Source organism: Leptonychotes weddellii, chromosome 9 (genome assembly GCF_054177405.1).
Source record: "Leptonychotes weddellii isolate Sample4059 chromosome 9, ASM5417740v2, whole genome shotgun sequence".
Taxonomy (NCBI): Eukaryota; Metazoa; Chordata; class Mammalia; order Carnivora; family Phocidae; genus Leptonychotes; species Leptonychotes weddellii.
This window is the reverse complement of record NC_138377.1, coordinates 55,372,972-55,387,720: the sequence shown is the minus strand read 5'-3', so window position 1 is coordinate 55,387,720 and position 14,749 is coordinate 55,372,972. Positions and strand designations below refer to the sequence as shown.

Sequence of the window (14,749 nt, the reverse complement as noted above, 5' to 3'; positions counted from 1 at the left end):
AGAGAGAGAATGAGAGAGAGCACATGAGAGGGGGGAGGGTCAGAGGCAGAAGCAGGCTCCCCGCCGAGCAGGGAGCCCGATGCGGGACTCGATCCAGGGACTCCAGGATCATGACCTGAGCCGAAGGCAGTCGCTTAATCAACTGAGCCACCCAGGCGCCCGGAGTCTTTCTGATAATAGTTCTGTTTTAACAAATGAAAAGAAACTTGGAACTGTGTACCTTTGTCTAATTACTTTGAAATCTGCTTTGAAATTTGTTTGCCTTTTTGAGATTATTTCGTGTTACCTTTTTCTTTGCAGAGTTGCCGCCACAAAAAGTCCAATTATTTTCATTGGTACAGGGGAACACATAGATGACTTTGAACCTTTCAAAACACAGCCTTTCATCAGCAAGCTTCTTGGTATGTGCAGTGGTGGGGATATAGAAAAATCTCCAAGAAAATAGCATGGATATTTAAAACAGATTAGGACTTTAATCTCGCCCTCTCATTGACTAGTTCAGGAAAATCATTACCTTTTATGATTTATCTTCCTCACCTGTAAAAAGTAAGGATGATGGTTTTTCTGCTTCTTGTGGTTAGAGTGGTGGAATGAGCTATTAGATGGAAAGTTCTTCGGAAAAGTTTTAGAGCACAATACAAAAATATGTAGTTGTGGTAATAGCAGGGGGAATGGCAGTAAAACTTTTTGTACCAGGTAATAGAGTTAGAGAGCATGGAATTGGGAATAAAACCCTGGGCTGGAGTCCCTGCTTTGTCACTTAACATCTCGAGTTTCGGTTTTCTCACCTGAAAAGTATAGTAGGAATATCTTACCTGCGATCCCACAGGAGTATTATCTCTGTGCATGTATTTTGTATAATGTAAAGCAGCATATACTATTGTTAATTTTTCTTTTTTTTGGGGTCTTGTAGGCATGGGCGACATTGAAGGACTGATAGATAAAGTCAATGAGTTGAAGTTGGATGACAATGAAGCACTTATAGAGAAGTTGAAACATGGTATATGAGAAGCAAAAGCATTTGCTTTCAGATGTCTTCCCATGATTTCTTTTTGATAAAGCTACTGTTAATTTGTTTGAAATGATAAATCTATTATTAAAGTTCAATTCGTCAAATGTTTATTTCCTACATGATTTATGCGCAGATCATTTTAAATCTCAGATATGTGAACAGTTGTAGAATTGAGTGTTTTTGTTTTCTTCCTTGTAATCAAATTGCCTTAAGGTTAAAATTGAGGTTTTCATTGGGTTTCTTGAAGTAGAACAGGTTAAATGTAAGTTGGAACACTCTAATCTGTTTACTTATAAATTATATGTGTGTGTATATATTATATATATAGAAATTTAGAAGAAAGATTAAGCACACATTTTTTTATACCACATTAAAAAGACCACTCCTGTAGAGATATATGTTGTGAATAAGAGCTCAGGTTCTTAAATCTATCATATCTGAATTTATATCTGATCTATTTTTAGCTGTGTAACTTTTTCGAATTACTTAGCCTTAATTTCCTTATCTGTAAAAAATAGGTAATACTAAATCTTCATAGAGTTGTGAAGATTAAATCAGTTGATGTGTATAAAATCAGAAGCTTTCAACATATATTATTATTGACCATTTCCGGTTTTCTCCAAATGATCTTACTGTCAGTTTCCATGGTCACATACTATCCTGCCTCTTTGCTTTTTCTCACTTATCTTGTCAGTTACCAAAGCCTTTATCCCTCTCTTAAATGTTGATGTTCTTCAGGGATCAATGCTAGGCCCTCTTTTCTCTGGAGCTTCAGACTGATAGGCTTACTAGACCATTCTTGGATGGTCCATCAACACTTCAAATTCAGCATATCCGTATCTTCCCATCCTAATGTCTCACCTTATTGTTATCATCAGTGAATGCTAATTAGTCTTATTGCCAGAGGCAGAAACTTGGGTGTTGTCACGGACTCTCTTATTTCTTCCTCGCTCTGCCCTTTCCTTTTCCCATCAGTCAGCTTGTCCTAGTAATTCTCCCTCCTAAATATCTTCATTCCATTCCCTTTTCTTCAGCTCCTGCAATTATGCAAGTTTATCTCTTGCCTAGATTGTTTATTCTAATTTTAACAATCTTCCTGTTTCTTGGACTCTTCCCCTTGGATCTATTTTTTATACTGTAGCCAAATGATCTTTGAAAAATGCAAGTCTGATCCAATTACTGCCTTAAAATCTTTCAGTGGCTTCCCATTGCCCTTACAGTGTTTTTAAAAGACTCTACCATTGGGGGTGCCTGGCTGGCTCAGTCGGAGGAGCATTCGACTCCTGATCTCAGAGTTGTGAGTTAAGGCCCATGTTGGGTGTAGAGATTAAAGTCTTAAAGAAAAAAAAATGACTACCATCTGGCCCATATTTTCCATATCATTTTTGATGCTGTTCTTAACGTTCCATGTGCCAGTCATGCTGAATTTTACTCAGCTTCTCAAATGTACATTGCTGTCTGTCACCTCTGTGCCTTTGCCCGTTAGACAGGTGTCCTCTCTTCTTCCTACTTCCACCCTCCTCTCCCCAGCCATACTGGCTAACTCCTACTCATACTTCAGTCTCTCCTCCTTTAGGGACATTTTACCTGATCCCTGGACTGAGTTAGAACTCTCTGCTTTATGTTTCCATTGCACCCTGTAATTTTTGTATGATTTATCACAGTTATTAGATATCTGTCTTCCCTGCTGAAGGTGTAGGTAGGTTTCATAGCTGTCTTCCTCACCTTTTACGTTTACAGTACCTAGCACAATTTGTGGCACTTAGTAGATCTTTAATAAATATTTGTTGAATGAATGATTCTATCCCTCATTGTGGGTTCTTTTCCCCACCTTCATCTATACTGAACAGCCCTACCACTGCTTCCACCACCACATTAAACTGTATCCCTAGTAGGTCTACTTTTTGACTCTTAGGTCTCTCCTTATGTCTGCATTTTGCTTCTGCTCTTAGCATTCTACTCATTTCTGAGGTCACCAAGGGCAAAAGTAGTAACCTTTCTTCTTTTCCTTGGATGTGTTATCTTTCTTTTGTTTTCAAACTCTTCACTTGGGTTCCATGATAGTGGGTTTCTTATACTATCATGGCTTCAATGGTCACTTCTGTATAATGGCCAAATATGTATTTCAGCCTTAACTTTTTCTACCACTGTTTAATTTTGCATTTCTAGCTACCTGCTCTAACATTTCCTTTAAAATATTGTACTGCCACTTAAGGGGCACCTGGGTGGCTCAGTCATTAAGCATCTGCCTTCGGCTCAGGTCGTGATCCCAGGGTCCTGGGATCGAGCCCTGCATCGTGCTCCCTGCTCTGCGGGAAGCCTGCTTCTCCTTCTCCTACTCCCCCTGCTTGTGTTCCCTCTCTCGCTGTCTCTCTCAAAATAAATAAATAAAATCTTTAAAAAATAAAAAAAATAAAATATTGTACTGCCACTAAAATTCAGAATGGCTAAACCCAAATACCTTTTCCAGTTATATCTTTAGGACATAAATAGAAAATACTCTGGGTTATTGTTGTTGTTAATTGAAGTTAATTTACATATAACGAGATGCTTGATAATTCCATCAATTTTGACAAATGCACAATAACCCATATCCATCAGGAAACAACATTCCCATTAACTAGAAAGTTTGCTCATTCTCCTTCCCAGTAAGTACATCATATTGTAGAAATCCTAGAGTTACGTCCTCCCCCCTACCTACTTTCTTTGATTCAGCATAAATTTTTGACATTCGTCCATCTAGTTGCATGTACCTGTAGCTTGTTCTTTTATTGCTGAGTAGTATTTCATCCATAGTCTATTGTTTTCATGCCCGTGGACAGCCAAGTTGTTTAGGAAATGCCAAATAATCTTCTAAAGTGTTTTTGCCATTTTTCATTCTCACCAGCAATGTATGAGAGTTCTGCTTGCTCCACGTCTTCTTTAACTTTTGGTGTTGTCAAGCTTTTTAGTCATCCTAGTGGGTAGAGTTTGTCTGCCTTGTTTTCAAGTTTTTTGTATATTTGTTTTTGTCCATCTTCTCTGAGAGAATGTAAGCTTCTCTAGGATAGAATCTGTCTATGTATCTCTATATTCTCCACTGCATTCATCCTATGATCTTGCCCATAGTAACTGCTCAGGAATGTTTATTGATTAGATGTTTTGCGAGTGTGCTTCAAGATGAACCCATGACTAAGAAAAAGATTAATTTTACTGAATGGAAATGTACATTCTCTAATGTATCTGAACCATTTATATTGTATTTCAGGTCAGTTTACATTGCGAGACATGTATGAACAATTTCAAAATATCATGAAAATGGGCCCCTTCAGTCAGATCTTGGTTAGTTATCCTAAAAAGTTTTTTTCCTATCTTCTGTTTTTCATTAAAATTTTTAAGAATAGATGCATTTGCTTTCATTATTTTTGCTATTTGGGTAAAAAAAATTTTAAAAACTTTGTTTCAAAATTAAAGCCAGTAGTTAAATGTGAACATTCTGAACAATTTAATCTCAAGCTATTGTTGATTTTATGTTTAAATATATTTGTTTTAGGGGATGATCCCTGGTTTTGGAACAGACTTTATGAGCAAAGGAAATGAACAGGAGTCAATGGCAAGGCTAAAGAAATTAATGACGATAATGGATAGTATGAATGACCAAGGTAAGATGGCAGATTACTTGATCTAGAGGACAATGTTCTGAATATTTGCAAGTGGATAGTTTCACTGTGTTCTTGTGGACAAGATGGGCAAAAAATTTAGAATGGAAGATTATAGTTAGGTAGATTTGTAGCTGTTGGAAAGCTCTTACTCAAAGGGTTATGACTACTGGTTTGACTTCATCACAGAGAGAAATGTCTAGTACAGTGTTTCTCCAAACACTCTCCAGTATTCTCCAGAGAACACTTGTTCTTCATGATGATGATAGAAATCACTTGAGAGTTCTGTAGTCAAATAAATTTGGGGGAATTCTGGGTTAAAAAACTATTAAGTTTATTTATTACAAGTTTCCTCAGAACTCTCATATGCTAACATGATTTGGAAACCTGTAAGAGAGATAGTTTAAGCAATGTTTACAAACTTATTTTGCACTGAAACTCTCAAGGTTTCAGTCTCTTTTTGGTGGGGGGAGAGAGAGCGTGTGCGTGCACAAGTGGGGGAGGGGTAAGCAGAAGAAGAGGGAAGATATACCCTCAATAAAATACTTTCCTGTATCTCCAGTCTCTTCTTACCTACTGACTTTTCTTCCCCATCAGCATATAAACATTCTTAATTTCACATTTTCTGGGCTGTACTTCTCCCTCATGCTTTTTTACTCTTTTTTTCTCTTTTCAGTCAAACTTCTTGAAAGAACAGTTGGTATTTTTCTCAAACTACTGAAATCTGACTTCTGTCCCCACCACTATGTGGAAATAGACCATACAAAGATTTCCAGTAACGTACTGCGCTGTTCCAGTGAATTTTTTTCAGTCTTTTTCTTGACCTTTACAACATTGGCTGTTGTTAATCACCTTTTTTTCTTGGCTTCTGTTATACCATCTCCCCAATTTTACCCTTACCTTTCTTGTTAACTCAGTCACTTTTTCACCCTGCCCCTAAAGTGACTATATACTACAGGTTCTGTCCTCAGCCAATGTTTCTTCTCATTCTGCTCATTTTCTTTGAATAATTCATCCACTTCTGTGCTTTCTCTACTGCTTGACCGATTATTTTTTGTAGTCTCTACCTCTTTCCTGAGCTCTAGGCTTTCATAGTAACCCAAGTAAGATTGTGTCTTTCTCATCTTTGTATCTTCAACACCACAAAAAGTTTTGTATGTAGAATTAATAATTGCAGCCATATCTAGAGTATTTACTCTGTCCTGAGTGCTTTACATATATTAACCCATCTAATCATCATAGTAACTCTCAAGGGACAGTTCTGGGGTTAAAAGCCATTATTATCTGGCTTTTGCAGATTAGGAAACTGAGATACAGGAAAGTTGAGTAATTTGCCCAAGGATGCTAGCTACAGAATGGAGAGACTGGGCGTCAAACTCAGGCTTTCTGGCTCAAGAGCTGGACCACCTCTTTTCTAGATGCTCACTAAATGGTGGGCAGACATCTCTATTTACAGGTTTGAAAGTTTTCTGAGGCACGGATCCAAAATGTAGTTTTCTCCCTTGGTGAGTGACACTTCCATCTGTCTGATAGAGATCTATCTACTCAGTCACCCAAGCTAGAAACTGGGGTCAACCTAGATTTATATCCTTGCTGATTTTCTGTCTAGTGGTTCTGTTGATTATGGAGATGAAGGTATTGAAGTACCTAACTTTTCTCCTCTTAGTTCTGTAAGTTTCATGTCAGGTAAGCTCTTTTGTTGGGTACAGTACACATTTAGGATTGTTAGGTCTTCTTGGTGAATTGACCTTTTTGTCATTATGTATGTAATGTCCTCCTTTGTCCCTGGTCTGTTTTGTCTAATATTAATATAGCTTTCTTTTAATCAGTTGTTTGCATTGTTTATCTTTTTCTATCTTTTTACTTTTAACCTGCCTATATCATTATATTCAAAGTGAGTTTTATGTCAACAGCATGTAATTGGGTTATTTTTTTTCTGTTAACACATTCTCATATACTCTCTTTTAGCGGATATATTATTGATATATTAGGATTTAGTTCTGCCATTTTATTTTTTGTTCTGTTTGTTCCCTGCGATTTTTGTTCTGATTTTTCTTTTCTACTTTCCTGAGTTACTTGAATGTTATTTAGTATTCTATAATTATTATAGAATAATTATTATTTATAGGTTATTTAGTACCTATAATTTTTCTGAGTGTATTTTAAAAAATAATTTTCTTAATGGTTGCTTTAGGTATTACAATATGCATACATATTGAACTGTGTGGTATTACAATACGCATATACATTTAAACTTATCGCAGTTTATTTCTATTAGTTTTTTACCACTTCTAGTGGAATATAGGAACCTTAACATTACCTTAGGTTTAGTGAGTTCCACTTGCTAAATAATTCTCATATCTTCCCTCTTCCCTTTGTCTCTGAGTCCCCTACATTAGTTCACACACTCATTATTTCTTACCTAGATTGTTATACAGTAGCTTCCTAACATTTCCCTTTCAACTTTTTCACTTCTCTTTCTAATTTGTCTTCCTTACTGCCACAAGAATGGTCTTTCTAAACATAAAAAATTTTGGGACCAGGGGTAGCTCACTTGGTTGAGCATCTGACTCTTGGTTTCGGCTCAGGTCATGATCTCGGGGTCATGAGATCGAGCCCCATGTCCGGCTCTGTGCTGGGTGTGGAGCCTGCTTGAGATTCCCTCTCTCCCTCTTTCCCTCTGCCCCTCCTCCTGCTCGGGAGCTCGTGTGCACTCTGTCTCTCTCTCAAATAAATAAATAAATAAAATCTTTAAAAAAAAATTCTGGGGTCAGGCTCTTTCAATGGCTCTTTCTTGTTGTCATGATGAATTTCAAACTCCTAAGCCTGGCATACAAATTCTGTTATAATCTTGTCCTTACCTACTTTTGCAACTTCTTTTTTTTTTTTTTTTTCCAAGATTTTATTTATTTATATGACAGAGAGAGACAGCGAGAACAGGAACACAAGCAGGGGGAGTGGGAGAGGGAGAAGCAGGCCTCCCGCTGAGCAGGGAGCCCGATGTGGGACTCGATCCCAGGACCCTGGGATCATGACCTGAGCCGAAGGCAGACGCTTAACGACTGAGCCACCCAGGCGCCCACTTTTGCAACTTCTTAAATCTCAGCTCTTATCAAGCTTGGTTTCTTCTACTCAAAACTGTTTTTATTCTTTTTTTTTTTAATATTTTATTTATTTGACAGAGAGAGACACAGCGAGAGAGGGAACACAAGCAGGGCGAGTGGGAGAAGGAGAAGCAGGCTTCCCGCCGAGCAGGGAGCTCGATGTGGGATTCGATCCCAGGATCCTGGGACCATGACCTGAGCTGAAGGCAGACGCTTAACAACTGAGCCACCCAGGCGCCCAAAACTGTTTTTATTCTAAACATCCATGTTCTGCTTTGTAGAATGTCCCTTGCTTCTTTCTCTTGTTTACTTAACTCATATTTGTCCTTTAGGACTACTCAGTTAAAGAAGAACCATCAACATGGAGCCTTTCCTGACTTCCTTTCTTCTTTAAATTATGTCCCCTTCTGACATTTGTTTAATTCTGTCATACTGCTTACCATGATGTGCTGTATTAGCCTGTCTTCTTTCACTTCACTCCACTTTAGGTCTTAGAATACATATTTCCTAAATATTTTATGGTGAAGATGTGGCTTAAAAGCTGCATTTATGAAATGGATTTAGGTTTTAATGACTGTAAGTTTATTATGAGATAATGTGCTCCTTATTTACATTGTATTGGATTTCAGTTCACTTCTGAATGATATGCTTAGAGGGCGTAGACAAATTAGAAAATATTAGGAAATCAGGATAATAAATGGAGTTCTAGAAGCACCTGGGTGGCTTAGTCGGTTAAGCATCTGTCTTCGGCTCAGGTCATGATCCTAGGGTCCTGGGATCGAGCCCTGCGTTGGACTCCCTGCTCGGTGAGGAGTCTGCTTCTCCCTCTCCCTCTGCTGCTCCCCCTTGCTTGTGCTCTCTCTCTGTCTCTCTCTGTCAAATAAATGAAAATAAAATCTTTAAAAAAAATAAATGGAGTTCTAAACCATGTTATAAGAGGAACAGTCAAAAGATTTGGATATTTGTAACCTAGAGGAGATTCACCAGAGACTTGGTAGCTCTCAAATATTTGAAAGCCTTATTCTTTGTGCCTGGCAAGGAGACATGTATGCAAATAGGAAGAGGTGCCAGGCAAATTTATTTTATTTTAATATGTAGAAAGATTTTCCATAATTACAGGTATGATAGAATAGCATAGATTACTATATTTTAGATATTAGATAGTGGGCCATCTGGGAATATTAAGACAGGCTAGATGACCATTTATTGGGGGATGTTGTAGAGAGAATGCAGTTGTAATAGAAATTTTGACTAAAGTCCATTGCATTCCTGAGATTGTATACAGCGAAAGCCAGAAGAAATGCACCTCATATTCTAAGAGTTGTAAATACACTGGAGGAAATTAACTCACTCTTTTTGTCACAGAAAGGATTAAAATACTAGTAGTAATTATATGGAAAATATTACCATTATTCCGTTGATGATAGATAGAACCTACCTACTTCTGTTGCTTAGATGCCTAAATTTATGATTTAAATGTTAATAGTTATTTAGAGCTAAAGTGAGCACTTTTCTTTTTTGAAATATACCTTATACTCTTAGTATATGCTCTGAGGAGCAGTTGGATATGAGATATGGAAAAGGTGGACATGGGTTTTAAAGGTTTTCAGAATGTTCTATTTTACTTAGTTCTATTTTACTTAAACTGTGGGGTGAGTACATGTGTATTTTTTTTATTGTTTTTATAGCTTACAAATATTATAGATGTTCTTTTGAATGTGTTTAATGTTTAAAAATCAGATGCAAACATGGCAGGTGATAACATTTGTTAAATCAGGTGGTGGTTTCACCATTTTATTTTTGTGTGTGTATGGTATTTGTACATAACTGTTTTGATAATGAATGTTAGTTGTATGTAAATGAAAGTTATTAATCCTTGTCTACAGAACTTGACAGTACTGATGGTGCCAAGGTTTTTAGTAAGCAACCTGGAAGAATCCAAAGAGTAGCAAGAGGATCAGGTGTGTCAACAAGAGATGTTCAAGAACTTTTGACACAATATACCAAATTTGCACAGATGGTAAAAAAGATGGGAGGTATCAAAGGACTTTTCAAAGGTAAGAAAAGTAACAGGTTCCTCATTAGTTAACATAGTGAAAGTAAAGTAAGAAGTTGAAAAACTGAAATTAAAGCCAGGGAGTACTGCCAGTATTGGGAAACATATTGCTGAATTTCATGTTCTATTGTAAGTACTTCTTGAATGTGATCTGTGATTTCTCTGTTTTCAGATTCAAGGTAATAAACACTAATTAAAAACAAACTTAATGACTTTATTTTTATGAAGATGTAATGCATATTAAAGAAAATTTAGACAGAATAAGAAAGTATATGGAAAAAACTTAAAACACCCATTACCTTTTCTCCCCAGAGAATCCTATGGGTCCTACTGCAAATAGGACTGTAACTAGTGCTTTGATATAACTAGTGCTTTCTTCTGAAACATCATGACTATTTTTCTATATTGCCAAATATTCTTCAAAATACAGCTTTTAAGCACTGAATACTCTTCCAGTTATGCTTGCATCTTTGTTTTGTGCAATGGATATTTAGGCTGATTCATCTGCTGTATCAGTATCAGTTCTTACATCAGTTCCTGTGCAGTCTTCTGGGAAGCCAGAGATTTTGTCTGCTTTGATCAGATACATAGTCCTCGCTGAATAAATTTTGTAATAATTTAAGATTTCCAGGGCACCTGGGTGGCTCAGTTGTTAAGCATCTGCCTTCGGCTCAGGTCATGATCCCAGGGTCCTGGGATCGAGCCCCGCTCATAGGGCTCCCTGCTCGGCAGGAAGCCTGCTTGTGTTCCTGCTCTCGCTGTGTCTCTCTCTGTCAAATAAATAAATAAAATCTAAAAAAAATAAAAATAAAAAAATAAAAAAAAAAGATTTCCAATTTAATGATCAAATGTTTCTTTTAGTAGGTGTTTTTTAGATTACTACTCAAGTTTAACATCTCTTCATACATTTATTAGTTTGGATTTCCTTTGTGAGTTACCCCTTAGGTTCCTTGTTCATTTGTCTCATTTTCCGCCCCCTGTTGCTTTGTAGTAACACTTTAAAATCCTTGGTTTATGTGTGCAAATATTTTACCCAGTTTTCATTTGCCTTTTATTTTTATTTGTATTTTTTAGTGAATGGAAGCTTTCATTTTTAATGTAGCCACGCCTGATTATCATTTTCTTGATTTCTATTATGCTCAGAAAAGCCTTCCCCTTGCTGATACCACAGTACCCACCTACATTTTCTACTTGTTCTGGTTTATTTTTTAGGTTTTTAACTTTTTATCCCATCTGAAATTTATTTTGCTGTGTATTGTGTAAGGTAAAAAGATAAGTTTACTTTTCACAGTTGTCTTAACCCTCTCTTAAAATTTTTTTCTGTATTATAAACACTATTAAAGTGAACTTATTATTTCAAAATATACTGATTAGATAATCTCCAAAGATGAAGCAATACTACTGAATAGCTTTCTAAAAAGGATGAGTATTGATATAATTTTTATCCCTTTTGTCTTTGACACTTTTCTTATTTTCTTTGCTTGTTATATGCTATTTTCTTTTTCTTAAGATTTTATTATTTCTTTCTTTCTTTATTTGAGAGAACACGGGAGCATGCAAGCATGTGAGTGGGGGGAGGAGCAGAGGGAAACAGAGAATCTCAAGTGATTGCCTGATGTGGGGCTCAATCTCATGACCCTGAAATCGACCTGAGCTGAAATCAAGAGTCTGTGGCTTAACCAGTTGAGCCACCCAGGCGACCCTATGCTGTTTTCTTTTCTGTGACAGGGAGAAAAGTTAGACAAACATGTTTAAGACTGGTTATAATTCTTCACATCACATGCTATTTCAGATAGTGATTATTAAACACATGTCAGTTTAACATCTTTCCCAAATAACCCTATTTTTTTTTGTAATTCATTTATTTATTTTAGAGAGAGAAAGAGAGGGGCTCAGTTGGTTAAGTGTCTGCCTTTGGCTCAGGTCATGGTCCCAGGACCCTGGGATCAAGCTCCACATCCGGCTCCCTGCTCAGCAGGGAGTTTGCTTCTCCCTCTCCATCCACCTCTCCCCCTGCTCATGCTTTCTCTCTCTCTCCTTCTCTCTTGCTCTCTCTCAAATAAATAAAATCTTTAAAAAAAGAGAGAGAAGGAGAGCACAAGTGGGAGGGGCAGAGGGAGAGGAAGAGAGAATCTCAAGCAGACTCCACACTGAGCTGAGTGGGGGGGGGGGTACCCAACATGGGGCTCAATTTCATGGCCTTGAGACCATGACCTGAGCTGAAACCCTGTTGGATGCATAACCAGTTGTGCCACCCAGGCGCCACTTTTTTTAAGGCCTTTTTTTAAAAGATGTATTTATTTATTTTAGAGAGAGCTGACTATTCTTGAAAGAACTACTGTAGATCCATTTATCTAAGCATTGATTGCTCAATAAAGGCACAATCAAGATGAAATGGGCAGTGGATGTGGCACACAGTCTTGTCACACCAAACTCTTAATATTTTTTAGAAGTTTTAAGTCCTCAGAAACAAATACTTGTGACACTTTACCAACGGACACAGAATTCACATCTTACACAGATGTATTAATCATGAAAAATTTTTTACAGATTTTATCCTATGTTTTCTAAAAACATATCTTTTATTCATATTTCTTAATGCATATTTTTTATTCAGATTAGCCAGCTTTGAAGTTCATTTTCATAATGCTTTTGAGAAGTACCAGAGTTAATGTTCCTTTGAAATAATTTTGCCTGAAGCAACTCTACTTACTTATTGTTGCATCGATGATCTGTTTTGCTTCCTGTCTCTTGAGACCACAGCAGCTTTTCTCTAAAGGATGCTCTTATCTGGTCTGCCTCAGAATGCATCACTTTTATTGGCTTCCTTTTTTACTGTGGAGTTTCAGTTAAGTGGGTGGAAATTCATTGGTAAATGGAATTGCATTATTGGTCTTTCCATTCTCTGAAGCTTTTCATTATTTTTAACAGCTTCTTAGATATATACAAATCTTCATGTTCTCCCAGTCTTATTTTTTCATATTAATTTACCAGCAACCCAGGCTCTTTCCCTATGAACCCTTATCTATAAAGTCAGGTTTTTGTTCAGCATTCTCCTATATGACTTTTAAACAATTGTTGTTACAGCTTACTATTAATAATCACTGGTTACAGTTTTGTATTAACAAAAATCATAGCCCTTAAAAAATCCCTTAAATGCCCCTTAATATAGAATTTCACTTGTCCTTTCTCAAAAATATGTATGTAATTGAGATAAAGATTAGAAGGGAATATGTACAAATAGAAATAATGTGTTAGGGTGGTAAGGTTATGGGTGATTTTTAAAAATTTTACTCAATTCATTAAACTTTCTATGATACCCCGATTATATTGCATTCTACATTGACTCAAAACCTTTTTTTTTCAGGTGGTGACATGTCTAAGAATGTGAGTCAGTCGCAGATGGCAAAACTGAATCAACAAATGGCCAAAATGATGGATCCAAGAGTTCTTCATCACATGGGTAAATACAAAGTTGTTGCCAGTTTATAAGACACAGTTTAATTTATAAAGGTTGAGTTTTAATAAGCCTTCTGTTGTGGGGCACCTGGGTGGCTCAGTCGTTGGGCGTCTGCCTTCGGCTCGGGTCATGGTCCCAGGGTCCTGGGATCGAGCCCCACATCGGGCTCCCTGCTCAGTGGGAGGCCTGCTTCTCCCTCTCCCACTCCCCCTGCTTGTGTTCCCTCTCTGGCTGAGTCTCTCTCTGTCAAGTGACTGGATAAAATCTTTAAAAAAAAAAAAAAAGCTTTCTGTTGTGATATTATGAACATCTGTTCAAAAGATGTATGATTTGAAGGAAATGGCCATCTGAATTCCATTGAATGGTTGTAATAGTGCTATATAATTGAGATTTTATTCCCTCTTCTGCTGCCATCTGTGTGATTTTTGAGCAAGATACTATTTTTGAGCAAGATACTTCATCATCTTCTGTTAATGTTTGTTCCAGTGATCTTTTGCCCTAGTTTGGAATCTGGGTATTTTCAATGATGAGACTTTGAAATTATATAAGGATTTTGAAACCCAGTTATACTTTTGCTATGTGACCTATGAAGAGTTCCTTAAATTTTCTGAAAATCACAGATAATATCTCATCAGGAAATTGTGACAGTTAAGTGAGCTAATGTATATGAAGGCATTTATCAGCTCTGGGCATATAGATGTTTAATGAATGGCGAATTCTTTTCTTCCCGTAAGTCCTGTGAAACAACTCTTCCACTCCCCAGAATTGGTTACTATTTACAACAAGACTCTCTTGGACTTCCCAGAAAAAATTCTTTTGTTTAGATTTATTGACTCCCTGCTGTGTGACAGGTACTGTTCTAAGATCTTTTCATATATTATTTACTCCTTCTAACTTGATGAGGTAGGTTATTTTTTTTCTGTTTTATAGATAAGGATCCTGGTGATAATACAGATTTTTAATTGGTATGTTCTTTAAGGCTGATGACCAAATTATAGTCAGATCCCAGTAAATTTTTTAGAAGTTAAAGTACTTATTTGGCAAGAGTAATATATGTTTCAAGTTCCACTTAATAATTATCTGATTTTACTCTATTTTTATTCTAGGTGGAATGGCAGGACTTCAGTCAATGATGAGGCAGTTTCAACAGGGTGCTGCTGGCAATATGAAAGGCATGATGGGATTCAATAATATGTAAAGAAGATGCCTTAATATAAACTGACTCAGTTGATTACATTATTTGCTGAGACCTCAGAGTTTCCCTCCTTTTTGCAAACAGGAAAAAAAAAGAAGTATTTTTCTTGCCTGTGTTGCCATTTTTCTTCCTCTTCTCATCTTTTTTCCCCTCTCCTTTTCTTCTTTTTTCCTTCCTACTTCCCTCCCTCCCTTTGATACAAGGGAGGAATATATAGTTTTTGTGGAAATCATTTTATTTTTGCTTCGGGTTTTCTTCTGTTAGTTTTCACCATCATAATACTT

At 36.8% G+C, this 14,749-nt stretch overlaps 1 protein-coding gene across 2 annotated transcripts in view; it reads left to right on the top strand.

Annotated features, from left to right (window-relative positions):
* The window catches only part of SRP54 (signal recognition particle 54), a 248,683-nt gene extending 233,940 nt beyond the window's left edge, over positions 1-14,743 (top strand). For both annotated transcript variants that reach the window (XM_081830632.1, XM_081830631.1), the window contains 7 exons: positions 301-401; positions 914-1,000; positions 4,260-4,333; positions 4,545-4,653; positions 9,641-9,811; positions 13,178-13,273; positions 14,377-14,743. In XM_081830632.1, the coding sequence (XP_081686758.1) occupies positions 301-401; positions 914-1,000; positions 4,260-4,333; positions 4,545-4,653; positions 9,641-9,811; positions 13,178-13,273; positions 14,377-14,468 (730 nt within the window). In that variant the 3' untranslated portion in view covers positions 14,469-14,743. The remainder of the gene's footprint in view (positions 1-300; positions 402-913; positions 1,001-4,259; positions 4,334-4,544; positions 4,654-9,640; positions 9,812-13,177; positions 13,274-14,376) is intronic.
* Positions 14,744-14,749: the final 6 nt, after the last annotated feature.